This window comes from Cyphomyrmex costatus, unplaced genomic scaffold (genome assembly GCF_001594065.2).
Source record: "Cyphomyrmex costatus isolate MS0001 unplaced genomic scaffold, Ccosl1.0 scaffold123, whole genome shotgun sequence".
Classification (NCBI taxonomy): domain Eukaryota; kingdom Metazoa; phylum Arthropoda; class Insecta; order Hymenoptera; family Formicidae; genus Cyphomyrmex; species Cyphomyrmex costatus.
In genome coordinates this window covers 544,322-571,859 of record NW_017275207.1, presented here as the reverse complement: position 1 = coordinate 571,859, position 27,538 = coordinate 544,322, and the positions used below count along the sequence as shown (strand labels likewise).

Genomic DNA, 27,538 nt, shown 5'->3' with positions numbered 1-27,538 from the left:
GGCCTGTAGACGTCCTATGCTCCACATGAGGAGATAAAAGGAGTCATCATTATTATTATAATCACTGAAAATGTGCTTAAAAAGAATATCTTTATTTCTGAAATAACAGAACAATGATATAAAAATATATTTTTCTGGCATTCATATGGCAGTTGTGTATAAGATAGTATATATAATTAAAATTTGTATGTGTAGATATACGATTAAAATAGAGAACATAAAATACAATATATTGCATTATATATCTCTAATCACTCTAGCTTTATAGCCTTATCGTCCATACGTTAAAATTTCCGATTTTTTTCCCTTCTTATATAAATTTATTATAACTTTTACGAGTTGCCGATGGTAATAAAATCTTTATTTTGGCCGATTTTCTTGCTCGATAAATTTGCTATGAATGTCCCATAAATTCTACAAAAAAAAAAAAAGATTATAAATTTAATTATGTAGGATTGTTGAGATGATATATATTCATTACAACAATTTGCATAAAAATAAGAATATATCAACAAAGAGTGTTAATATATCTTATCTCTAATGTATTCTTTTTATTAAAAGATATTTTTTATAGGAAGGAAAATGGATATGTATAACTCGTATAGTACAGAAAATTTTGATTGAATATAAAAGTCATGGAGGTACCGTTTTTAATTGTTTTGCACTGTACGGCGGGGGATTGCATTTCCATCTTCCTCAATCAATTTGCGATGAACATCACTGAGCGCCTAAATAGCATATAAATTGAATACGAGACGCAGTTTTAATATTGTGCCTAGATGTAATTAATGTCTCTACTTCGTGACAAAAAATAATGCTTAGTCATGATATGCTGATATAACGAGATAGACGAGATTACCTTGAAATATTTAACCGTTTTCACACGTAACTCCAGAGTTGCGTCTTCATCACAAATTATAAGCGTACGAGGATGTTGTTGAAACGCAGATACCGTCCACATATGGTTAATACCTTCTTCTATAGCTTTGTACAGGGCAAAAGCTTTGTGAGATCCAGTGATAAGAATCATTACTTCCTTTGCGTCCATTACAGTACCGACGCCTACAGTCAGTGCTTGTTTTGGTACTTTGTTAATATCATTTCCGAAAAATCTCGCGTTTGCTTCCAAAGTGTCTTGCGCAAGAGTTTTCACGCGTGTGCGAGAAGCTAACGACGAACCTGGCTCATTAAAGGCTATATGTCCGTCTGGTCCGATACCTAGAAATAATTTTAAAAATTATTTTCAAATTCTTACTACATATAAACATCTCTTGTTTAGATTTAATAAAACTGTTGTTGTACCTCCGATGAACAATTCTATTCCGCCAGCCTCTTTAATCATTTTCTCGAAATTATCACACTCTTTTTCAAGGTCCGTCGCATTTCCATCAAGTATATGCACATTTTTCGGATCAATATCTATATGTTTGAAGAAATTATTGTACATGTAATAGTGATAAGATTCTGGATGATCTCTTGGTAAATCAACATATTCGTCCATATTGAATGTCTTAACATATTTGAAGGAAATTTTGCCTTGTTGATAATATTCTATAAGTTTTTTATACATCCCCAAAGGTGTCCCTCCTAGATGGAAAGAAAATAAAAAAATTATTAGAATAATAATGGTATGTTAATAACATTAATAAACAAATATTTAAAAAAGTTATTATTAACTTAGTTATTGAAAAACTATTTTTTTATTTAAGTATTATATACCTGTAGGAAGACCGAGAACAAAATACTTGTTCTCATTAGGATTAAAGTCATTGATTCTCTTTAAAACATACTTCGCAGACCATTCTGCGACATAGTCCACGTTATCGCAAATTACGAGACGCATAATAAATATATTGATTGCACACAGTTAAAAAATTGCACACTGTAACATGAATACATATACAATTAATATCATTTTAATACTAAATTAATATGTTTATCTAATCTGAATCTAATTATGAGCAATTTTACGTCAAATCAGATAGCGAATAAATGAGTATTTTTCTTTTAGAATTTTTTGTTCTTATATACGTAGGATTAAATTACATATTTATATTAAGTTTTATTGTTATAACCATATGTTTTTCGAGATACGGAATTTTTTGAAATAAATTCCGAGGTCATCCGTTTAAAACACTCCGTTTAAAACACTTTCAAACAATTTAAAATATAAAACTCAATCATTTTAAAGTGGAGATTTAAGTATCATATTTTTTTATACGTAAATAAACAAAGTTTTAAATAATGTGTATTTCGTGATAAATAAATATATTTAAATTTTTTAAGTAAAAAGAAAAAACGATCTAAATCGAGCGGTAATAAGATTTTTTTTAATAAAATAAATTTTTAGTTTACAATATACATGTTAATACAAATACAACATAAAGATAAAAAAACATTTGCGATTAACAGAATCAGACGAATACGTAAAATCAGACGAAAACGTTCCTGTTTTCAGACAATTTATTACACAATTTCCACATTCACGCGAAAACAGGGAAATCAATTTCTTCTAACAAATGATACCAGACCATATCGCTTAGATATCGTATTTTAAGATTATGCTTTCATCTCTATGACATTGTAACATCGATAAGAATCATTGAAGAAGGATCCATGTGTGTGAGTTCCGAAACGTTCGATATTATTTTTATATTTATTTTATATTTTTAAGTTATATTAACATTGTAAACTAGAAATTTATTTTATAAAAAAATCTTATTATCGCTCAATTTATACAGTTTTTTTTTATACTTTGCATTGCAAAAAACGAGCGAAATCTAATTAAATTTTTTAGTTTTTAAATTATAATTCTATCGTTCTCCAAATTATAAAAAATGTATATATCATTTCTTGATTATTTTAAAAATAAGACTAACAATGAATAAAAAGTAAGACATCTTTGAAAACATTTAAAAAAATGTAATGTCATTTGTGATTACTCGCATATTAGAAATATTACGTTACAACAAAATACACTACAAAACTTTTAAATAGTATATTTAAGATAGTTTTTAAGAGATAAAATAATATATCTGTTAAAAAATTATCCTTTTTATTTTATATACTTTTTTTAAATTTCATGTTTTATACGTTTTTCTTTTATTATTAAAAGGAACATTAATATTCTCAAGAGGAAACTTGCAACAAAGTTACATTCTTATCAGACAAAATATACATCACTTTATCTCTAGTAATCAAAAACCGTAAAAATCAACCATAACAGGAAAGACAACATAAAGCTCAACATAAGATAGTCTTGACATTTTAAAAAGAGCTTTACGAAATTACAAAAAATAAACCACTACTTTATCATGTGTACAGACTCATTTTCATTCACCACGGCAAATATCTCAAAAAACATGACAGATATGGAAAAAATGTTTTTGATAAAAGTGGAAAGATTTCAAGGGCATATTTTGATTATGTTGTTTTTTTTAGATAGAGGTGCCAAAAAGATACAAAGGTTACCTCTACTTTTAAATGAAATGATATATTTCTTTGTAAATATAATTCTTCTAATTATTCTGCATATAAAATACGGTAACAGTATAAAAAAAATGAACAGTTTATAAATATTTAATATTTCATGTCAATATGTGCCAGAATAAAGTCTAACATATGTCGTAAGCTATTAGACATCTCTATTTTAATATCTTTATATGCAGAATAATTAGAGAAATTATATTATGTATTAAAAATAATTATATAATTCTAGCTCAAGAAACAAAATTAACCTTCAAATTTCTGAAATGCAACTTTGATTACACAAATTTTCCTCTGAACTTTACATATTCGAAAATACTTCAGGTAATAATTATTACCTCCCCCCCCCATTTTATATAATATTTCATATATGTAGTATCTGCTTTTTTCTACTGATCGAGTATTGTCTTCTATTGTCACTCCAATATTTTAATAAAAATTTGCAAAACAGTATATACAAAAAAATATATTATATTATCATACTGTTGAGAATACATACAGAAGTGTATAAGTACATATTTATATAACGATTTTCAACACTTTACATTTTCAAGAAAAATTATCAAAAAAAAAGAAACATTTTCAGATATAAATAGAATAGAAATGTTTAAATAAAGTTCAAACAACTTCCTCAAAATAAAATTGATAAGTTCCATGGAAATTCCCTGATAAAAAAAAATTTCAATATTCCATATTTTTTCAAGTTTTTCCAAGGAGTAAATGATCTGTCAATTTATATTAATAAAATCAGGGAATCTTACAAATTAGTCATATAAGAGAAACATTTGCACATGTGTAATTAAAAACATCATAAATTATTTAATTTATCTAAATACAAGAAGCATAATACATTGTAATATATGTTATAATTGTAATAAGACTGAAAACAAACTTTTATCTACCAGACATATTTGCGCATTCATGTCTCAAAGATAAACTTGTGACATGTTAACCTTTTAACTCATATGCATAATTATTGCAAAATAATGTTATATATACTGTTCAGATTTGTATAAAACATTTTAGATATATTAATATCGAGATCAATATATCTACCGATATAATTTTCAATAAGATTATCATTTTATTGCAAATAAAATTTTCATATCATATAATCAAGATTAAAAACGTAGATATATATATAGGTAGTACAAGAGTATCTAAAATTCATATCGACAGATACACAACATATTTATCTTCTTCATAAACATTTGCTTATCACTTTTTGACCTGATTCACAGACTGTAAAACCTTTTCTCCATTTTCTTTTAGAATTAGTAGCTAACGGCTGTTGACCTCCATAAATTAATCACACGTGGAAGACAGAAGACCAATTGTTATACTATTTAATTCACTTATATTTTCCCGCTTCTGTCGCGAGAAACTGTGACTCAACAAAATATGCCCTCCAAGGAGGAAAATGCCGCGCAGAGAAGTGGCCTGGAGAAGCACGAACCTGCTGAATGAATCGTTGCGTCGTCGGCCACACCACTAGTCAGTCACTGATCATTGAATCAGCTGATTTGGCATATACGTTAACCTTAATTTCGCGTAGTCCGATCTTGTCTCGACGGTCTCTCCTCGAAGCTTGAGTGTGGCGGGCCCGCCGCCTGTTCCTTTTCGGGTCAGCTCATCGCCACACATGTCCTTATCGTAGCTAGATAGATAAGGGCGCAATCTGAAATTTTCAAGACTCCGTCCGTGCTACTATTTTTATCTATTTTCTTATCGCTCACGAATGCAAAAACAGAATTAACCTCGATGAGGATGACGTAGACAAGTTCAAATAAGTGTTCATTGGTGTTCATTATTTTCTTCATAATTGCACCAGAGAAGGTTCCTCTCTGATTGCACTATAGGTCTGTTTTTTGTACCTGAACGTGTACACTTTTAGAACTTAAAGTGAGATAGATATATGTTTGATATTTGTCAAACAGTTTTAAAATGCGCGCCAGTTTTGCCAATGAAAAACGTTAGGTTAGATTTCTATTCTGGCGGGAAACTAGTGGAAGATAACGCATGGAGTTTTATTGCAGCTGATGCGTTTTTCGATCGAATTTCTAAAGATGCCCGATGTCACGATTAATGATATTATCGTTAGCTTCCCCTTTAAGCCCTATCCTGTGCAGGAGGAGTATATGAGAAAAGTGATAGAATGCTTGCAAAATAGTCAACACGGTGTCTTGGAGTCACCGACAGGTATACTTGTATACACGGTTATCTAATTGGGAACGAGGTTCTCTGAGAAATAAACATTTAAAAGAAATTTTTAATGATTTAAGATATTTTTCAAAAGAAGAGTCATGTAATTTGTTTAAAACATTTGTTTCTGACATATATAAATTATTTGACGTAAAATAATTAAAGAATTAAACTTCTACATATGTTTCATCTTTTATTATTTTTTTAAATAATTAATATTTTACAAAAAATTTATGATGATTTAAACATTTCAATAAAAAAATAATTTTTAAATTATTAAATTTCAAATCTCTTTAATTTAGAAAAATCATTCGATACAAAAGAAAAATTGAATATTTAGATTAATAAAAAGTTTTTATCTTTATTTTTTTAGTTTTTTCTTTATTAAATGGATTAATTATTAAAGCTATTTTAGTAATTTATAAATAGGTTTGCAATGAAATTTATAAATATAAATAAATATTTCACAGGCACTGGAAAGACTTTGAGCCTTTTGTGTTCCTCCTTAAGTTGGCTGTTAACAAAGAAAGCTCAGTTACAAGCACAAGTGATAGCAGGTGCAATAGAAAAGAAAGACTTTGGTGGAAATTTCTTTAAACATTTAACCAGTGGGCTTGAAAAAGCAGCAGGAGTACCAGATAATGTTCAAAGTTTTGGTTGGGCCATGCCCAAAATTATTTATGCATCTCGAACACATTCTCAATTGTCTCAGGCTATGTATGAATTGAAGAAAACATCATACAAACATATAGCTACTGCTGTATTGGGATCTCGAGATCAGCTATGCATTCATCCAGAAGTTTCTAAAGAAACAAGTTCTTTTAACAAGATACACATGTGTCATGCCAAAGTAAAGTCAAGAACTTGTTTTTATTTCAACAATGTCGAGACCAGGTGAGTGTAACATTTAGATATTATTTTATAATCAATGCAGAGAAAGCAAGTAGCAAATAAATTATATAAATTTTAATGTGTCTTTTTTAGAAAAGATGATCCTATATTTAAACAAGAGGTACTAGACATAGAAGATTTAATTAAAGTTGGACAGAAGCACAAGTGTTGCCCATACTTTCTGGCAAAGGAATTGAAACAGAATGCGGATATTGTTTTCATGCCTTACAATTATCTACTAGATCCTAAGACACGAAGGTCGCAGGGTATAGACTTACAAAATACTGTAGTTTTATTGGACGAAGCTCATAATGTTGAAAAAGTTTGTGAAGAAGCAGCATCATTACAGGTATAAAAAATATATTTTCTTCATATTTAGTCCTTTATTCTAATTAAATATTATATATGTCTGTACAGATAAGCAGTACAGATATTGCAATGTGTATTGATGAAGTAACTGTAGTAATGCAAGATATGGCTAAGGATTCAGATCAACAGAATGACTTTTTGTCAGAGAATAATGTTCAAAAAGATTTTACAGCAGAAGATCTATGTATTTTAAAAGCAATGTTTTTAGAACTGGAGAAAGCAATCGACTCAATTGAATTAAAAAACCGTAGTGAAGGAGACACTTTTCCTGGCGGATATATTTTTGAATTACTTGAGAAAATTGAAGTAAATATTTTGACTTAAATGAATTTATTAGAAATTTATATACATATATACATACTACTGTTATTGTAATGTATTTTTTTTTGTAATAGTTAACACATGGTAAGGAACAAATTGTGGTAGACAAACTAGAAAAACTTATTTTATATCTGACAACTACGAGTACTTCACCATTTGCAAGAAAAGGGAATGCATTGCAAAAGTTTAGTGATTTATTGAGAACTGCTTTCAACAGCGGTGCCTCTATTGCACGTCACAAGGAAAAAGTAAAACGTTGCTACAAAGTTCACATACAAATGGAAGAACAAAAAAAGAATTACAAGAACGATGTCTGGGAGAGTAAAAAGACAACTAAAACGGATGGAAAACTTATTAGTTACTGGTGTTTTAGCCCTGGTTTTGGGTAAAACTGACTTTATAAAAGAAATACATTACACACACACACATACACTACTTATTAGAAATATAATACATTATTTTAAATCATATAATAAACATATTTTAGTATGGAACAGATGGTAGAACAAGGGATACGTTCCGTAATTCTCACAAGCGGTACACTGTCTCCGTTAAAACCATTTGTATCGGAACTCGGTATATCAATCGCAGTCCAACTGGAAAATCCACATATAGTAACGAAGGAACAAGTATGTGTTGGTGTTCTTAGTCAGGGACCAGATAATCATCCACTTAATTCATCTTATAATACAAGGTAATAAATATGACAATGAAATAAACAGTGATTTGAATTAATATCTTTATTATGTTTCACAGAAATGATCCGAAGTATATTGCGTCTCTTGGAAGAACAGTATATAACTTTAGTTGTATCGTCCCTCATGGGTTGTTAATATTCTTTCCATCGTATCCAATCATGAGAAAATGCAGGGACGAATGGCAGAATATGGGTTTATGGACACAAATTGCTGAGCGTAAGGTAATAAGTAAAAAATAGTGTACTCATTACAAAATAATATATTTTACGATATAATATATAAGCATATATCAAATTAATTATTGGATAATAGCCTATTTATGTAGAACCAAACTCTAAAGACGGATTTGTTAACGTGATGAATGAGTACTACCAAAAAATTAAAGACCCGTCTTGTAAGGGGGCTGTTTTTATGGCAGTCTGTAGAGGAAAAGTCAGCGAAGGTTTGGATTTTGCTAATGCAAACGGTAGGGCTGTGTTAATCATTGGTCTTCCATTTCCACCTTTAAAAGATCCACGAGTTATGTTAAAACAAAGATACTTAGAGGAAATAAGGACAGCGAAGAAAGAAGTATAAAAATTATACTTTACTTTTGTTCAAAATAATAACTCAATAAATAAGATATAAGACTAATAAACAAATTTAATACAGAGTCTAACCGGGCAAGAATGGTATCAACTTGAAGCATCCCGGGCTGTTAATCAAGCAATCGGCAGAATAATAAGACATAAAAACGATTATGGTGCTGTTATACTATGTGATTGTAGATTTGAAAATCCAAACTTCAATAAACAATTATCTGCTTGGCTTAGACCATACATAAAAAAGTTTACGAATTTTGGAATGATCACGAAAGAGTTACGAGAATTTTTTAGGAACGCGGAGAATACAGTAAGTTTATTTATAGTATATATGCATGTGTGTGTGTTTTAAAACTAAATGCAATTATTACAATATATTTAAACTTATCAATAATTTCACAGTTGCCGCAACCTGGTATCACTCATGCACAATATGGCAACATTGATATATCATTACCTGCAGTGGGTGCTACCTTTGAAACAACGGTATCTCATTCTCTAAGACAAAAAGTACAAAATAATTCTGCGACAGAAGAATTGACTAAGAATAGTTTTGACATAAATATGTATTTAGAGGAAAGTGCAAAGGACAAACAGTCATTGAAGCCACAATCTGCAATCAATTTTAGTGCTTGTAAATTAAAAGACAATCAGAGTACATGCGAATTAGCAAAACATCGATCCGAAGAACCAGTTTCAAAAAGAAGAAAAATTAATATTATATCACCTGGAATTGATTCATATTTTTCTGCCCCTTCGACATCTTCGTTAAATGTTCCCGAAATTAATTCCGCACAAAATTTCACCCAAAACGATAAGGATATGAAAGACGATAAAAAGACACTAGGAAAACAATATTTGAAGGATGTAAGTAAATAACACAATCCTATTATTTATGTAATAAAAAAATTATGCATTTTAAACATAAATAAAATATATTCATAGGTGAAACGAGCGTTATCTGCAAGTGATTATAAAATATTTGCAATTATGATACAAAGCTATACGCAAAGTGGCGATTTCGATAAGTTATTGGAAACATTGTCAAGTTTATTTCCACCGACCGGACAGTTACGACATTTGTTGATAGGTAAGTTTTTTGCATGTCAATAGTTTGGAGGTGTGTGTCGTATATGTGTGTGTAAGAGAGAGAGAGAGAGAGAGAGACAGATGAGCAAAACAATTTATAGGATTAAAATTGAAAAATTTTAACAAATTTTTCTATTTTTAGGATTTCAAAGTTTTTTAAAGAAACAACATATTGTAACCTTTGAGAATTATATAAAGAATTTAAAGTTGCCTTAATGCCTACATCAGCTTAGAAGGATAATAGATATTAAATACATATATATACAGTTTTACTTTAATTTTAATTTATATATTAAATTTTTAGTACTTAAATAGTAATAAATATTATAAATTAATACTTGAATAAATATTTTTTCATGTTTTAAAAATTGATTAGACTACTCATGCTAAATATAAAATGATGCAGGCATCATTCTAGTGAAATCAAGAAAAAGTGTGAAAAGTATAAGAGAATTAATTTTTTTTACTTTTGTAATAATGTAAAATTGGCCTAAGCAATTAAAAACGTCAGTATTGTAATCATGAATATACTTATATGCATATTTCACGTACGTTTATATTATACATGATAACTTATTTTGTAATCAAATACACTAATTTATTATTTAAAAAATCATTATTTAAAAAAATGAAAAGAAAGATATCATATACCTATTAATTTAATTAGTTAATATATAATACATTAATATGTCCTGTAAATAACATATTAAAAAGAAAAGGAAACGTAACTGTTACTGTTCGGCGTTAAATAATCATGATTGTAGCAATGATAGTAAAAAATACAGATATCTTTTCTATCTTGTTAATTATATAATATGCAGTTTATGAATATTGTCCATTATAGAATAAACATAAATATGAAAAATTATATACATATACTCGCATCTCGATATAGCGTGTCTCAATATAGTACTCGAAAAAAGTTCTATGACTAAAAGAGATGCATAGTGAATGTAAGAGTAAATGCAATTTGATCTATTCAGAAATTTAATTGTTCGATACTACAAAATGATCTTAGAATAATATGCGTTTCGGAAACGAGCATAACGAGATCCGAGTGTATTAATATTATTTATATTAACATTATTCATTCTTTTTACAATTCCATAGTATGTGTTCCATGTATTTCTTTATTATTGTCAACGTCGCTTTTCGCAAGCGCGTTTGCAACAATATCTTGATAATACTCGCAAAATACGCTGCGATTATGCGAAACAAGTATTACAAATCGGGCAGCAATGGCGGTTAATTCCTCTTGCAGTGAAGAGAGGCCTGGTGGTACTTGTTGGGGCGCAGTGGATTGCGATTGAATAATTTTCTGTAGGAACTGTCTAATTCGTAGACCTAAAATGATGTACATATTTATAGTTGACAATGTTAATCATCAAATTAACTCTTAGCTGGCACACTTCTCTAGAATCAGTCTTTTAACAGACGGCACTACCGTTTCATTTTCTAACAATAGGGGCCTTAATTGAGAGTAAAAATACACTGGGGCGTTTAGTACCCCACGGTGCCAGCCAAATTTTAATTTTTATACTTACTGACGAGATATCTGATCTTATGTTTTGGATCTATAAGATCGGCTATTTGACCTTCTAATAGCGTTTCTAGTTCTGGTGACAACTCGGCAGCATTTATTTCCTGTAACGTTGTTTTTACATCTGTTTTTACTTGTAGTATAATATTTGGCATTGCAGCTTCTAGATCACTATAGTAGAAATAATTGTATTAGTAAATTTTGAATATAATTAATCGTAAACCAAAGATTCGTTTTTCCGAAAATGGGATTTTTTTCTATTATTTTTATCGGTCTAAATTTTACTTATAATTGTTTTAAAAATAATAAGTATATTTTATTGTAATTTATTTTCAGTTTGACGTACTTGTTTGAATGTACAGAATCCAACAGTGCATTCAAATGTTCCTTAATATTCTTTTTAAAGCTCGAAACTCCATGAATCGGAGCACCAATTGTATTATTAACCAATAATATCACAGAACCGACGATGCTCAATCTACTAGTTATGTCACGCAATTCTAGAAGTCTTCCTTGATCCAACATCAATGTCTAAATGAAAATCATTCTGCTTACAATAAATTTATCGAATATATAATATAAAATATATATTCCAATATTTCCATACCTCGGCGTCTGGGTTGAAATCCCATTCCAGGAGGTCGAGATACGCCTCTGTCAATAAAGAATGAGTAATTTGTCTTACATTATTAGTACCAGCACTCGATGAACTTGTGTCTTTTTCTGCATTAAAATGTTTTAGTAACCATTTTTCTGTATATTGCAAGCCGTTTGAATTGATCTTTAAAAAATCGGCAAACTTCGCTTTCTCGTACTCGATACTCGAAGCAATGATATTTGGCCTCATCATCGTAATGGTAAAATTTGCTAAATCCAATCTCATTAACTGCAACAATTCCATAATACCCTTGAATGTCTCAACGATGTCTACCTGCTGTGATAATTCTCTGATTTTTTCATCTCTCACTGGCGCACATATTTTACTCATAATAGAGATTATATATTGTCCGTAATGATGAAAATCTAATACGCCTTTCTCTGCTTGCTGCTTGATCAAATCCAAATCAAGTACTTCTCTAATATTTTCCTTAATCTTTGCATTGTGTGGTGGTACAAGTTCATCCAGTGACTAAAACAAATAGAGAATATATTATATATCATTTAATGCTTTTTCTTCTGTCATCATAGAACAAAAAGAGAATTATTACTTCTTTAATTTCTTTCATTAAAATCAGTGCGTGCGAATAATCTGGCGGATCTTCGGCCAACTGCTCCGCTAATAGATTCCAAAAAGCTTTGTGCATTATTTCTTTTACTCGCCTATGAAAACTACCGTCTTCTGGCTCCAATTTTTGCAGCTGAAAGTTTACATCTACCGCGATTTCGTGGGCTAAGGCCATATTTTTCATTCCGTTGGCAGCTTTAACAATTTCGTCAAAAGATACAAATTTTGGTGGTGATGCTCCGGTTAAACCACCCATCATAAAATTTGGTGTTGGTTGTCTGTGTGAACACAAGATATAATATATTACATAGATATAATATCAATTATATAATATCATAATATCTTTATATGAAATCGTCATTAATTAATCACAATGATTCATAATGACAAAATGTTGCTTTTATTATATATTTGTTGTAAATTCCAACTACATACCTATGGACTTCATTTTGCGTATTTGTATGTACATTAGTATCACAGTTCGTTGATGTACCAGCATCATCTGTATTATGCTTCTGTTCATCCTCATTCTCCATTTTTTGATTTCTGTACAATTACAATAACAAGCGATAAGTTTTATAGGAATATTATTTAATTGAACAGTGAAAAACAAGTAAACAGACATTTCAAATTTGCAATAATATTTATTAAGAGGAATATGATTTTATATCATTGAAAAAAATTATTTCACGATAATATATAGCTTGTTAACTGTTACATGTAGTTAAATGCCTAAATTAATTGTTACGTTTCGTTAAATGTCTATGATGACGATATTACTTATATAAAAATTGTTTTGTGATTAATAACAACAAAATCAATAGTAACAGCAACATTTTTTTGTAAGTATATTTTAATAATATAAAAAACAAATGTAAGGACCAATAAATCAATTCAAGTTTGATGTATATAATAATTAAGAAACAAAAAAATATTACATATTTTCTAGCAAGAGACACAGATCCAGATGAATCATTTCAACTTTGTTTAATATTGGAGTCACAAGGCTGACATGATTCATTTTGTGACTCAATTGGGTATCTGTTTTTTTAAGCTGAATTAGTATATGTTTGTTATACTTAAAATGGAATACATATAGATTTGAAGTTTGACAAAAGTCAAAAAGTTTTAATATAACTCAATGCTACAATAAGAAATAATAAGTCTTTGCTAGAAAATGCCCATAGTTTATACTGTTATGTTTAGCTGAATGGCATAGAGAGCAATATTAGATTACAAAATTTTTTTAACAGCAAAATTCTATGAACACTGATTTGTTATCCAACAAAAATAAACTGACCGATATAATATAGCAGGGATAAAATTTAACAGTGTCGTGGGTCTCAACTTGCGACTGAACAAAAGACAGCAAAGAGTCACACCCCATATTACTCCAGCACCAACCAAAACTTTATTCCTAATAAACATCATCAAATTATATGTTTTTCCTGATTACTTCTCGTAGATTTAAAAATATCAATTATGATAATATAAGAAGGAATAAGTTGTGTGGGTGTGTGTGTGTATATATATATAAATATTTTTAATAATAATTAAACGTCATTGCAGAAAAATCTCTTTATAAAAAAATGCTTAAAATTTGTAAAATTCCGTTCCTTTATTTTTGGAAGGACAAAAAGGAGTAGTGACAGGTATTATGTTACGATGTAAACAAAGCTCGCAGGTGACATACCTATCTGGCATAATGCTGAGAATATCGATATAAATATATAATTTAAAAGACTGGCCGTAGCATGGTCTGCACACTGGGTCTGGCCGCTGATCCGACTTTAAGCGCGTTTCAAGACGAGAAGTAGGTCAGCCTGTAACTATAAAAAGAATGTCCGTGAGACGCGAGGAAATTCACGAACTACATTTCCTCGCGGTTTGTCCTTACAGGAGGAATTTCGCGTAGGTTAATCGCGCACGATGCAGTCGACATACACCGCAGGAGAAGTCCCGTCCCTTTTCCTGTATAACCCTCAGGCCCACCGGTACATTGGATTTATTTGCAAACGCGCGTGCCCGCTGGCCAGCATCCCGCGATGATCCGCGAACAAATTTGGAAACAGCTGTGAGACCGCGCACCTACCACATCTCGGACTTGTCAGATTCGACCGGAAATGTCGCATCGCTCCGCGCAGTGCGCGTTTGAACGTGCACTTTAAAACCTGTTTTTTTTGAGCCGCACTTTTTTCCATAAAGGAATAAACATTTAGAAAGAAAAGTTTTAAACGCAAGGGATGCAAAAAAAAATGCGAGTATGTTTGTTTTAAATGCATCGTTTTTAATCTTAAAATAAAATTATGTGTTTGGAGGTAAAAAAGGAAAAACACAAAGTCGAAGTGTACAAAGTGCAATGAAAACAAAGAGAAAAGAATCGTATCAATTGATTTAGCTGCACTTTTTATATTTTTCACGATTTAAAATTAAAAAATATCCTAGATTTAGGATAAAGAGAAAAAATGAATGTATAACAAAATAACTGTAATTTTTAAGTAAATTTGAAAGCACAATACAAATTCTAATACATGATTATCAGATTTTTTTTTTTAAGAACGACTTCCACTAAATTCTAATTAATTATCTTAATTTAAGCGATTAATTTATCAAAAATAACATCTGTATTATATATATTTTGTTAACACAGATGATATATATATATATTATACTGTTTTATTTTTTAATATATACATAATATACAGGACAAAGATTAAATCAAGAGACAATGAATCATATAATTAAAAATCTATAATATTGCTTTAAGCGATTCTGAATAAATTAAGTTAATCGCCGCGAATAAGTGAATTGGAGTTTATTTACAATCCTTGGATAATTCTCTATTTCTAACGAAAATAGGAAAAAACAAAGCCAATATATACAAAAACTGACAATGAGCTACTTGAGTGGCAGTTTGTTGCATATTTATATAGTTCACGTATCTTCATTGTTTTATTTTTAATAAAACTATGATTAAAGATTCAGAAATTTTTACTGAAGTCTTTATATGTATAAATTTTTGAAGCAAAATAATTTTATTCAAAAATCTTTTTCATGACTATTAAATAATTGAACGTATACATATTATAAATATAAACCACAAAAAACTGTATATCTATGTTTTATAAAATATATGTATACATATGTATACTTCATTATATGTAACTATATTCTCGAATAATATGCTTTATGCAACACATATGAAAAAAATGTCAATATTGAATATAAAAGATTTAGTTCTTTTTCTATTTCGAAAAGATGAAACTCTATGTAACGACATACCTTTTGTGAATTTCACGAAACGTTCGATTCGACTCCGGAACGACGGATAAAAACGGATACGTTTTGTATGCAGTTTAAATGGAGCTGAAATGGCTTTGTCGCACAAGTTACCCTAATTGGCGACATGACTCACTGCGGTCTACCTTGAATTCGTCAAGGTAAAGTCATGCATGTTTTAATCTTTTTATACAAAGATAAACATAGCAGGAACAATATAGAAACATTGGAGTATAGAATATTCACTTGTAGTAATTTCCAATTTTATTTACATAAAAATCCCAACACACGTTTCTTCTTTAAAAGAGCTACAAAAATCAAACAGTATTTATGTATTATATTCAACAACTGTAGCAAAACGCAGTATCTTAACAAATAGCGGAACAATGTTTGATTTTTGTCTTTCTCAAATACAATATAAATGTTTATGTAAAGATAAAAAGGCACCGTTAATAGCTTTATACCTACACCCCCTGTAATTTTTAAGTAAATTTTTTAAATAGTAATAGTATTATAAAATGATAATTTTACAATGAAATATCAAATAAAAAGCAATATACGACATTGCAAGAAATATTTTTAACAAAAATCTAATAAACATGTTCGATCAATAAAAAACATACGTATCATATTTATGTATTTTAGTACGTATTTGTTATGTATTCGATAATAGGGTATGATACAAAAAGGAAAAGAGATGATTATATCCTCTTTACAGATTGGCTGATTTTCCCAAGGCGTTGATATGTACTCCGCATTTGCGCAAACCTTCTGTCAATCTGTGAGAGAGATCGACATCCACTCGAGCAAAGTTTTGCACAGCTCGTTCGACGATGAATGTCGAGGCATTACGCAAACTTCCGACCATATTTTGTACTAGTCTCTCTTTGGCTGGTTCATCGAGAACCTTCTGCCAGAAAATAGTAGCTTGACCAAAGTCATCTTCATCCACAGGATCATAACGATCTACATCTCCGCTTACATGGAACGGCGGCGAACGTGCAGCTGGACATTCTTTCGGTCCGGAAAAACTATTAGGATAATAATTCGGTGCGTTGCCGTGATTGTATATCGGCATGTTACCATCCCGTTGATAGTGCATTGTGGAAATCGCCTACAAAATCAAAATACTTTAGTCAGAAAACTTACACAATATTAATAAATATTATATCTAATATTATAAAATCATGAGTAATATAATATTGACATAAAATAGATACATCTTAAAAAATACATAGTTTACATACAATATATCAACAGTATAATATATTAGTATATTATACATACATGTGCACATATAATTATGTACATATATGTAAAATTCAATTTAATAATATAATTAAACATTAATATATATAAATAATTATTTCAAAATCGAATGGTATTATATAATTTATGTTAATAGTTTAAATCACGCCGTTATTAGCTGCTTAAATAATATCTGATTGTTATTGCAAAATATAATAATTTTTAAATATATAATTAAAGACATATTGTATGTATATAGGCATAATGATGCTTTATACTGGGTCCACAACTTTGCTTTAAGAGGCCCGAAGTCGTAAAAGCCATAAAAAATTGACCAATCACAGTTGAATGCGAGAAAAATAATCTACTGTGATTGGTCAATTTCTTATAGCTTTATGGCTTAGGGCTTCTTAAAGCGAGATTGTCCCAGTCTTAATCTCTTTATATTATATTAACATCAATGCTTTCATGTGACATTTATGAAATATGAATTAAAAGTTACAAATTGTTCGATTTTTTAATACAAATGAGAGAGAGAATCAAAATTACTTAAAATTATATTATTTATTTATAAAGTTTGTTTTTTTTTTAAGAAATAAAATTTTATCACATCTGACTAGAATATAATATAGAAAAGGCCAAACTATAGTCGTAATTATATAATTTACTTGAAAATGTTACAAAATATTACCTTGTAAGGACAATTCACTGGCAATTGGAGATGATTTGGACCCAAGCGATGCCTATGAGTGTCGCCATAGGCGAAAAGCCGGCCTTGCAGCATCTTATCAGGGCTTGGCTCAATACCGGGTACCATATGTGCTGGATCAAAAGCCATTTGTTCCACATCGGCGAAATAGTTTTCGGGATTGCGATCCAGCACCAATTTACCTACTTGTATCAGTGGATATTCTTTATGCGGCCACACCTATAAAAAAAAATTAGTTTCCAAAAAAATGTCTGCTACGCTAGAATATTAAGTAAATTAAACATAATATTATAATTACCTTTGTCAAGTCAAACGGATTCCACTTTAAGGTTTTTGCTTGTTGAGCGGTCATCACTTGGATATAAAATGTCCAGGTTGGATATTGGCTTTTAGCGATTGCATTGTAAAGATCTCTGATCGAGTAATCAGGATCGGAAGCGCTGAGTTCGGCGGCTTTTTGTGAAAAGATATTCTTGATTCCTTGATTAGTCTGAAAGTTATTAAATATTTATAACTGGATATAGTACATTATAATATCATGTAAATATACATTAAACAGATTAAATAGAAATAATAAATGCTACTCTTTTCCTAGTTTTAAAATAGACAGACCTTATAGTGGAATTTGCAATAAACCATTTCATTCTTGCTGTTCACCAACTTGAATGTATGTGAACCATAGCCATTCATATGACGATATCCATCGGGAATGCCACGATCGCTAAAGAGGAACATAACTTGATGTGTCGTCTCGGGTCTGAGGGAGATAAAGTCCCAGAACATATCAGCATCCTGAAATTAATAATAAACATGTTTCACACAAATACATTTAACTATTGAAAACTATTACACTATTAAACTGTGTTTTGTAAATAATTGCAAATTCAATCGAACCTTCAAGTGAGTCGCTGGATTTCTCTTCTGTGTATGTATAAAACTCGGGAAGAAGAGAGGATCCTTAATAAAGAAGATAGGCGTATTGTTGCCCACGAGATCCCAAATACCTTCCTCGGTGTAGAATTTTACGGCGAATCCACGTGGATCTCTAATACAACAAAATACAACAACAAAATGTAATAAGCAGACTGATAGTAATTAAGTAAACAGAATTTTTGTGTTTTATTTTTATTGTATTTTATTACTCGAATTAGTTACATTAGTTAAGCAAAACGTGATTCAGAAAAGCAGTACGCAATTCTTGTGAATCATATTTCCGATTGCAACACAATGAACGATAGAAAGTTACTTTACCACAAAAAGAATTTAAGTGCGATTTGTGTTGCAGATACGCACGTAACTAACTGGGGCAATGTAAAGACGATTCGTGTATATATGTTCTGTACAAAAAAAGTATTGCAAATATTTACAATGAACATTAAATATATAATTAATGATATTATTTGTATTATAATATAAAATGTAATTTTATATTATAATATTAAATGTAATTTTATATTTTCCAGTTTATGTAGAAAAATCTAATTGACGCTTGATGGATATGCAAAAACGTAAATGAGAGGATCAATTATCACCTTCAAATATTTATTAAACCATCTGCATCAAAGTTAAATAATATTCTATACTGGTATTTTCTCTATTTATTACCTGACAGTGTCGGCAGAACCGCTTTCACCACCGACGGTAGAGCATCTTATAGCAATGGGAGTCCTCTTTCCGATGCTAGAAAACACTTTTGCTTTACAATATCTGGTAATATCATGGGTAACTTCAAAGTAGCCAAACGCACCTAAAAATAGAAAAAAATGAAGTTAATAACCTGTTATGATAAAAGTAATAGATATTTATACATAATTACGTGTCATAAATCTTCTATTTATTAAAAAAAATTTATTTTATAGCTAAAATAAAAAGTAACATGGAATACATATTTGTTTTATTTAATTAGTTAATTACAGTATAAAAATAATTATAATTTTAAGAAATCCACCTTTTGATTGCACAAATTTGTTTGAATAATCGAGCTATAAACTATCACAACTTGTCTTATGTGTTTAGTGAGATTTATAAATCGCCTAAAAATTGATTGGTGAAAGCAGTATCAATACTCATTGAATGCTATAGAAATTTGAAACTCAATTGTTTAAAGTAATATGTAAAGTCAAAATATAGACATTTGTAATAGTTAGATAATTATATTGTAATTATTTTTATTGTAATTAGTCAATGAAACAATACATTCCATGTTGCTTTTAATTTTAATTAATTAAATAAATCCGTTTCTCTAATGGCGAATTCGATTGGATTGCACCAGTTCATCTTTTTTCCTTTTTCCTTCTCCTGGAAAGAAAAGGAAGAAAGATGAACTCAGGTGCACTCAGTGCGCACTAGTGCATCTAATCGAATTCGCCATAAGTTGTTCCATTTTCGAATAAAACTACGTGGTAATTTACCTACAGGATAAATAAATGAATAAAAAATATTAAATAAAAGAATAAAAGATAAGGGAGCAAGATAGTGAGCTAATGTTTACCGAAAGGTGTAATCCAGCCCATAAGTATATTTTTATAAGCAACAGAATTTATCGCATGACTAAAAGTACATATTGAATACAGCGATAAGATATATGCCACATTAAATATTAAAAAGAACATACCGGCACCCTTCGCATGGACAACTCGCTCGGGAATTCTTTCTCTACCGAAGTGTGACATTTCATCCAAGTAAACAAAGTCTTGCAGCAACATGGGTCCACGAGGACCAACCGTGAGGCTGGCCTTTTTCTCGGCGATGGGCGCTCCATTGGCAGTTAATAATACAGGTGCTTCTCCCTACAAAAAATTAATTTTAAAAAATGTATAATGATCGACTAATCACGTGAAATAAATTTGTTCATATAGAACAGTTTTCATGAATAATGACTTTTCTTAATTGTCAGCAAATATAATGATTTTCACTAAAGCTTCGATCATGAAGAGTACATCCTATTAAAAATTATTCAAATAAAAAATTTAATTTAAATGAGAAATCTTTTAATTGTGTTTTTTTGCATGTAAGATTTTTTTATATTTGATTATCGCTGTTTTTTTACATTGATAAATCTGAGCGATTCATGGTATGGCAATAAAATTCGATGACTATTGAGAAAATAAACATCACTAATATATGTATAAATAAACATCACTTAGAGGCCTATTCTGTAACTCTTAACGACTCTAACAATATCGTTAAATTATCGTTACGCAGCTATTTTGCGGTATACAAAACTGCGCAATGATAACGTAACGATATCGTTGCAGTCATTAAAAGTTACAAAATAGGCCCCTTAATGTATATAAATAAATTTTATTGTCCTTTAAAGTAATCTCTTCTGGAGATAATACACTGATAATGTTCGTATAGCTTACGGAAATTGAGAAAAGTTATTTTTAAATAATGCCTTAAGAATGAAAGCACCTGTCAATTTTTTTAAGGTTTATGCAAAGGTCTGTGCTCCGGCCTTCAGTCTTGTGTCACACGCATTTGAATGAAATCCGAAATATTTGTAAATCGAGTCCTTTTCATTGCCTTTTTTAATTCTAAGAACAAATCCAGTAAGATTAGGGGAGTAGGGAGAGTGATTCAAAACGATAATACAGCGCTGACTTGCGATGACTCAAGAATTGCCGTTTTGAATCAGAATTGTGTGACAACAAAGCTTTAAGTTCGATATTCAAATATGACTTTTCACTGAGTTATTTCCGCAAGCTATACAAATGTTATCAGAAGTGTATTATCTTTAAGGAGAATTACTTTAAAAGACAATAAAATATAGTAAACATAGATATGTATAAGTCAACAGAGTTGTATTTACGCTTGTCGGTTCGTCAATTAGTTGTGTATCTTTTTAACAATAGCTGTATATAAAAATAGCTGTATATAAACGCAAGAGAAAAACGCGACGGATCGCACAGCTTTAGTCACTACTCATTTTACTAATAAATAATTTAAGAGCAAGCACATAAGTTTTTTATATGATAGTGTGATAAACATCCTAATAAAATCCTAAAACGATAAAGATAATCTTGCTTATCATAGGTGTGCACGGTCTGTGCAAATTGCACTTTCGAAGTCCTATCTATCATCTAAGAGCCGGCGACCCACTTTGTCGCCTGTTACAGCAATTATCATCCGTGACTGAAGTACCAGCAGTGATATAATCACTGCATTTTGTTGTTCGCGCAACGTTATCGTTTCCTTTTTTTAGTTGTAATATGCTAGTCCCGTTTAAGCAAGCAATTTCCACAAACTGTTTATCGAAAGTTAGTAGATAACTGTACACTAGAATATATATGCTAGAACATATTGAGTGCAAGGAGCATCGTTAAGTTCTGCAACGTAAACAAACGTTGTTACATAATGTTTCGCACACGCACCTTTCTAATATACACATAAATCTCTCTATACGATAAATATTTTTAACAGCTATCAAAATCAGTAAATTTAATTCGGGATATTATTGCAGAGTAGTTTGTTAGTATTGCGTTTCAAATCTGAAAAAATTTCGGCGCGCAATCGAAGAATTACATTCGTAGTAAATTCACGCACAATTATTTAGAAACACCCGTGATCCAACTCAGACCATTGTGACATTGTCTCATTCAAATATGAAGAAGATAAAAACAAAGTGTGTATATATAAGAATAAAACTATCAATCAGAAATATTATAAAGAGACAAAGCAATGTAAAATTATATTAGACGATCAAATAGATAGAAAGAATAAATAGAATTTTTAACTTCAATGAATTATAATCCTAATATATCGAGAGTCTAGAAATCTATATTTTTACTTTAAGATGACTGTCTGAAAGCCGCGCTATCGAGAATGTCACATAAAATTGCACCTAGTTTTTATTTTTATATTAGATGATCAGTGAAACGTTGTTAATGTACAGAGATATATTTATCATTATTTTTTCTAAAATATGCCTCGATCTAATCACGCGATTTTGACTCAAGATTGACAAACAACGCACGCCCACCGGACGTATCTCGCAATATCTGGGAACTTCTTTCTAACGTAATTCAGTGTACAATATATTGCTTTTAAATCGTCGTCGTCAACTTGGTTGCATTCGTTGCTAACTCTTTTGAAATGCAAATTATATATACGCAGATAAGCTAATTTTTTTTAATATCGTACCGCTACGAGACGGGGTGTGTCGTGCTGATACTGTAATGTGTTGTGAGATAAAATAATTTGAAAATTTAATCGATCATTTTATTTGTTTAATCTTATAGATACGATCATGAAAATGCCTCTTGACATCGAGATTTGTTTATCAATATTTATTTTTAAAATGTCTCTCCTTTGGACAATATTTAATTTATCTATATCTGCGCTTATCATGCCACAGTGACACAGCTTTATGGTTATTTTCTCAACCGTATCTATTAAAATACATACTTTTGCTTCGTAAAAAACGAATCGTTCTAAATAAAAAAAAGCAATACATGCATTAATACAACATGCATTTTTTAATCATATATCTACGTGATATTAACAATCGTAATTTTTATGATTAAATATCGGAAGATATAGTACATGGCGAAGGTCGTGAATCGCGGAAAGAATTGCAGAGAAATCTCAAGTGCACTGTGTACAGGGATAAATTACAATTACGTGCAAAATGCATCGTAAATACTTTAAACGTTTCATAATTTTTGCCTATTGGATTCTTGAATAATTCCTTAAGTAAATAATTCTCGGCTATTCTCGGAGATTTGCAGAAGTAAATTACGAATATATTTCGTAGTTTTCAAATGCAAGTTGAATTAATTTTAAGAATTCTTACAAAAACGCGTCTATCGAGACAAGTTTTGTGAGAAAAGCATTTTATAAAAAGTTACAAAATTTATATTGTTAAAAATTATATTATTTAAAATAAAATATATATTATTTGAATCATAATGTAAAGAAATTCTGTAATAAAAAACGACTACGTATTAGAATGCTTTTGCGTTACAAATTGACTTTTCTCATACTTTTTATATAAAATATGTCGTATTTTAATATTATGTGTTATTCCATAATATACAAATATAACTGTATTCGATGCCTAACATTCAAATTTCTTCATATAAATAAATTGTGTGCACATTAATTTTTGTATTAATAATTTTCTTATCACAGTACTTTACCCTCAAAGTAATAAATATGACATAGAGAAGCTGACATTAGCGTTTTACTATACGTTTTTAGGACAGTTATAATGTTTAAAGTAAAATTAAACACTTCGAAATGTTTCGAAACAAAAAAATTTTCTAAAATAATACAAAATTGATCGCAGAAGCCAAAAACGTTTATGATATCATTTAAGGGTAAACCGAATATCCGGTAATTTTTCCCGGATATCGAATGCATTTCTAATATTCTAACATCATCAATATTATTCCTTGATAAGAATTACTTATATATATAAAATTTATCGCTTAACCTTGTTGCAAATAAAATACTGTGAGCTCGTGCTGCAAATATAATCTAACCTTTAAAGTATATTAACATAGCAAACATATTCCTGCACAATGTACGCAAATCGTGTAATATCATCAATTACGCAAACATAAACATATTTTTAGAAATATATCGGGTATCATTACATACTGATTAAACATTAATTTTATGTACATTGTATTGTATATTTAGTAGAACATAAATGTAATGTACGCTTTTAATTATGAAACATTGATTACATTGATTTTATTAATTGATTAATTACGCTTGATTTAATTAATTGTGTTGTCTTCATTACAGTGTTTATTACGGAATCTACGATGTGTTTCTATATAACTTTTGCTTCTAAGGTACTTAGAAACACTTAATGAGAAATATCTTTCCTTCGATGATTGTGTTCATGCTGACATTTATAAATTGGCTTGTGTATAATGGCTCAAATATAATTAAGTCTCAAATAACCGATCAGACGAACAATCATTAAAACAAGAAAAGAAGAAAATATATAACAGTTTACTCTCAACACAATTCAAACAGTCACCTTGTATTTATTGTAAACATTTTGATATAATCGAATCGGTAACGTAAATTTCCGTTTATCTTTTATTAGTAGTAATGATTATTACACGTGAAAATCAACATAAACATCCGTTATATAATTAGATATCAAGCTTGTGGAACTTAAAATTCTTCGAAAAATTAATTCATGTATAAAGAACAGCATTGATCTCGATTGCGAGAATTAAAATACCAAATTATAAAGCAACAAGGGTTTTGTGTATTACTACATTACCATTTATATATCGGGTGGTATAAAATTTTAGATTTTTGCGTTTTTTTAATATAAGATGTACACATTATATAGTATAAAATTACTATATTGGGTACAGTACGAAATTTTTGGATCTTTGTATTTTTTAACATAAGTGTACATAAATATGCGAGTGTGTTATGTGTATTTTATCTGGCAAAATGTTTTTTGCTTATACAAGAGATATGAATCAAGATGATAAAAACGAAATTAAGAATTTTGTTTTCAATTTCGTGAACTTAACCAAATGAATGTACAGGGTGACCTGTTAAAATGTAAGAATAAGGGAATTGATATAGTAATACATTAAATTTTGAAAAACTCGTTTCTTTTTTAGTGAATATTTAAATGTTTTCTTGTAACGGGGGTATGTTAAGTTAGCACCCCAACTATAGTACTCAGGAGTTCTGATTAGAGTTCCCACTTCCTTTTGACGAGACGAAGAGTTCCCTATAGTTAATAACAAGAGTTCCGCTCAATAAACATTCTTTTTACATTTTTTAAAAATGGGGTGCTAACTTTTTATCGAATTTCGAGGTGGAATAGTTCTGAGCGGCTTAATAGCTTCAATTTGCGATTGCCTAGAGTTCCTGATATGTAAAAAAAATTTTCGAATATTAAAAAAAAAATTAAAAATTTTTGAAAAATTAATTTTTAGATACAATAGTTCTGATGATAATTCCTGCTTCTTTTAACGATACGAAGAGTTCTCTATGATTTTTAAAAATTATTAAAAAATGATTATTAAGCGCACATGTCATTAAAAATCATAGAGAACTCTTCGTATCGTCAAAAAGAAGCAAGAATTATCATCAGAACTATTGTATCTAAAAATTAATTTTTCAAAAATTTTTAATTTTTTTTTAATATTCGAAAATTTTTTTTACATATCAGGAACTCTAGGCAATCGCAAATTGAAGCTATTAAGCCGCTCAGAACTATTCCACCTCGAAATTCGATAAAAAGTTAGCACCCCATTTTTTAAAAATGTAAAAAAAATGTTTATTGAGCGGAACTCTTGTTATTAACTATAGGGAACTCTTCGTCTCGTCAAAAGGAAGTGGGAACTCTAATCAGAACTCCTGAGTACTATAGTTGGGGTGCTAACTTAACATACCCGTATAACGATAAGATGTAGGAAGTTTTGCTAAATCTAGAATTTCGATAAAGTACATGTGCAATATTTTTTGTTTCTTTTGCATCACGAAAAAAATAAAATTAAAAAAAAATAGTATAAATCTCAATTTTTTTTCAACATAAGAGTAAATGTAAAAAAAATATTTTTCAAATATATTTATTTTATGTCGTTACATCTAGTTTTAATAATGTTATGCGAGTATCGTTAAGAACGACGTAATCGTAGATATTTATACGTGCTAATTAATTCATTACTACTGCGCAACAGATAAATTCTTTTTTTATGTTTATAAGAATGATGCCTCTCGCGGGACATACATCATTGCATCCATTAAGAAATAGCTAAATCATTCTCACTTCGATAAATAATCAACGATTACCGCGTGCATTCGTACAAAGTGAAGTGACATTAAGAAAGTTAAAGTCCAAAATAGTCGAGCTTGTTTTGATCCTTGAAGCAATTACAATTAATCATCTTGCGTGACAAAACTAGGATTGAATATACAGGCTGATATTTCATATGTTGTATTCAAGCCTGTTGATTGGCTGCAGGACAGAGAGAGGTTCTTGGATGTTTCTGTCTACAGCCAGTCATACGCTTAAGTTTATTTGTACGATACATGAATTATTAGCCTGGCTACATGGTATGTCGTGTATAAGATGCATAAATGAGATGATGAGGTCTTACGATCTTACCTTGAGTTTCTTTTTGTAATCGTTCAGCTGTTCCGAAGCGGGATCCCTCACTGGACAGGCCATCTTGCCAGTCGACCTCTCGTCGCTAACGTAAAAACGTTTACTCGAAGATATATAAAACGTGGAATTGAATACAGCGTAATTTACAAGCATAGATACGCTCCCCGATATTTTGAGGCGACTGGACTGCGGGTGCGGGAACGATGACAAGCTTTTATGGGGGGGGGGGGGATAAGAGCGATGGTGAGTGGGAACGTTGACGCGTACGACTCGCAAGCACTTCACATCATACATCAATGAAAGAAAGGCGGTACTATTTGAAGGAGTCGACTCAAATCCGAAGGTTCGAACGCATTCTTGACATACAATAGCTCGATCCCCACACAATTCTATTTAATTAATTATATTAAATGGAATCATCACAGTGTCTTTCTCTAATTTTAAATATAAAATTTTAATTCGAGAGCGATTTTTACCAATTATTTAATCAATTAATTTAATCAAGCATAATGCCAGCTGCACACCAGCGCGACGTAAGCGACGATATCCAATGAGCATCTAGCTTTAGAATGAGAACATCGATGAAGCTGTACGCGAAACGTTGAAATGGAAAGTCCTACTCCACCCGCCGTATTCTCCAGACGTTGCTCCCTCTGACTATCACTTGTTTCGATCAATGGTCTGGCTGACCAGCACTTCCGGTCTTATGAAGAAGTAAAAAGTTGTATCGATTCGTGGATCGCCTCAAAAGATGACCAGTTTTTTCAACGCGGGATTCATACACTGCCCGAAAGATGGGAGAA

General features: G+C 30.1%; 4 protein-coding genes across 7 annotated transcripts; 1 reads left to right on the top strand and 3 right to left on the bottom strand.

Annotated features, from left to right (window-relative positions):
* Positions 1 to 95: 95 nt before the first annotated feature.
* Oscillin (glucosamine-6-phosphate isomerase Oscillin) lies at positions 96 to 5,307 on the bottom strand. 3 transcript variants are annotated; one of them, XM_018548780.1, is made up of 7 exons: positions 5,244 to 5,307; positions 4,943 to 5,164; positions 1,720 to 1,882; positions 1,303 to 1,587; positions 860 to 1,218; positions 646 to 728; positions 96 to 414 (listed from the first exon to the last, which is right to left on the bottom strand). In XM_018548780.1, exons 3-6 carry the CDS (start codon positions 1,841 to 1,843, stop codon positions 651 to 653), a joined length of 846 nt encoding a protein of 281 aa, XP_018404282.1. In that variant the 5' UTR covers positions 1,844 to 1,882; positions 4,943 to 5,164; positions 5,244 to 5,307; the 3' UTR covers positions 96 to 414; positions 646 to 650. The 3 variants fall into 3 exon arrangements, with proteins under 3 accessions (XP_018404282.1, XP_018404274.1, XP_018404290.1); XM_018548772.1 differs by having other exon boundaries at positions 4,943 to 5,287; XM_018548788.1 differs by lacking the exon at positions 646 to 728 and having other exon boundaries at positions 4,943 to 5,287.
* Positions 5,308 to 5,552: 245 nt separating this feature from the next.
* Rtel1 (Regulator of telomere elongation helicase 1) lies at positions 5,553 to 9,853 on the top strand. Its single transcript, XM_018550503.1, has 12 exons — positions 5,553 to 5,685; positions 6,159 to 6,582; positions 6,673 to 6,928; positions 6,997 to 7,254; positions 7,344 to 7,654; positions 7,757 to 7,963; positions 8,026 to 8,188; positions 8,280 to 8,537; positions 8,619 to 8,858; positions 8,951 to 9,415; positions 9,494 to 9,638; positions 9,780 to 9,853. The coding sequence occupies exons 1-12, from the start codon at positions 5,553 to 5,555 to the stop codon at positions 9,851 to 9,853; spliced, it is 2,934 nt and encodes a 977-aa protein (XP_018406005.1).
* A 783-nt stretch (positions 9,854 to 10,636) lies between these two features.
* Positions 10,637 to 14,503, bottom strand: LOC108782280 (T-complex protein 11-like protein 1). Of its 2 annotated transcripts, XM_018550504.1 has the most exons (9): positions 14,300 to 14,503; positions 14,096 to 14,231; positions 13,703 to 13,819; positions 12,838 to 12,948; positions 12,386 to 12,680; positions 11,785 to 12,306; positions 11,524 to 11,708; positions 11,182 to 11,348; positions 10,637 to 10,981 (listed from the first exon to the last, which is right to left on the bottom strand). In XM_018550504.1, exons 2-9 carry the CDS (start codon positions 14,104 to 14,106, stop codon positions 10,734 to 10,736), a joined length of 1,656 nt encoding a protein of 551 aa, XP_018406006.1. In that variant the 5' UTR covers positions 14,107 to 14,231; positions 14,300 to 14,503; the 3' UTR covers positions 10,637 to 10,733. The 2 variants fall into 2 exon arrangements, with proteins under 2 accessions (XP_018406006.1, XP_018406007.1); XM_018550505.1 differs by lacking the exon at positions 13,703 to 13,819.
* Positions 14,504 to 16,255: 1,752 nt separating this feature from the next.
* Positions 16,256 to 26,926, bottom strand: Cat (catalase). The gene is made up of 8 exons (XM_018550506.1): positions 26,736 to 26,926; positions 20,253 to 20,427; positions 19,244 to 19,385; positions 18,533 to 18,683; positions 18,251 to 18,430; positions 17,937 to 18,128; positions 17,621 to 17,857; positions 16,256 to 16,795 (listed from the first exon to the last, which is right to left on the bottom strand). The coding sequence occupies exons 1-8, from the start codon at positions 26,886 to 26,888 to the stop codon at positions 16,394 to 16,396; spliced, it is 1,632 nt and encodes a 543-aa protein (XP_018406008.1). The 5' UTR covers positions 26,889 to 26,926; the 3' UTR covers positions 16,256 to 16,393.
* Between the last annotated feature and the right edge of the window lie 612 nt (positions 26,927 to 27,538).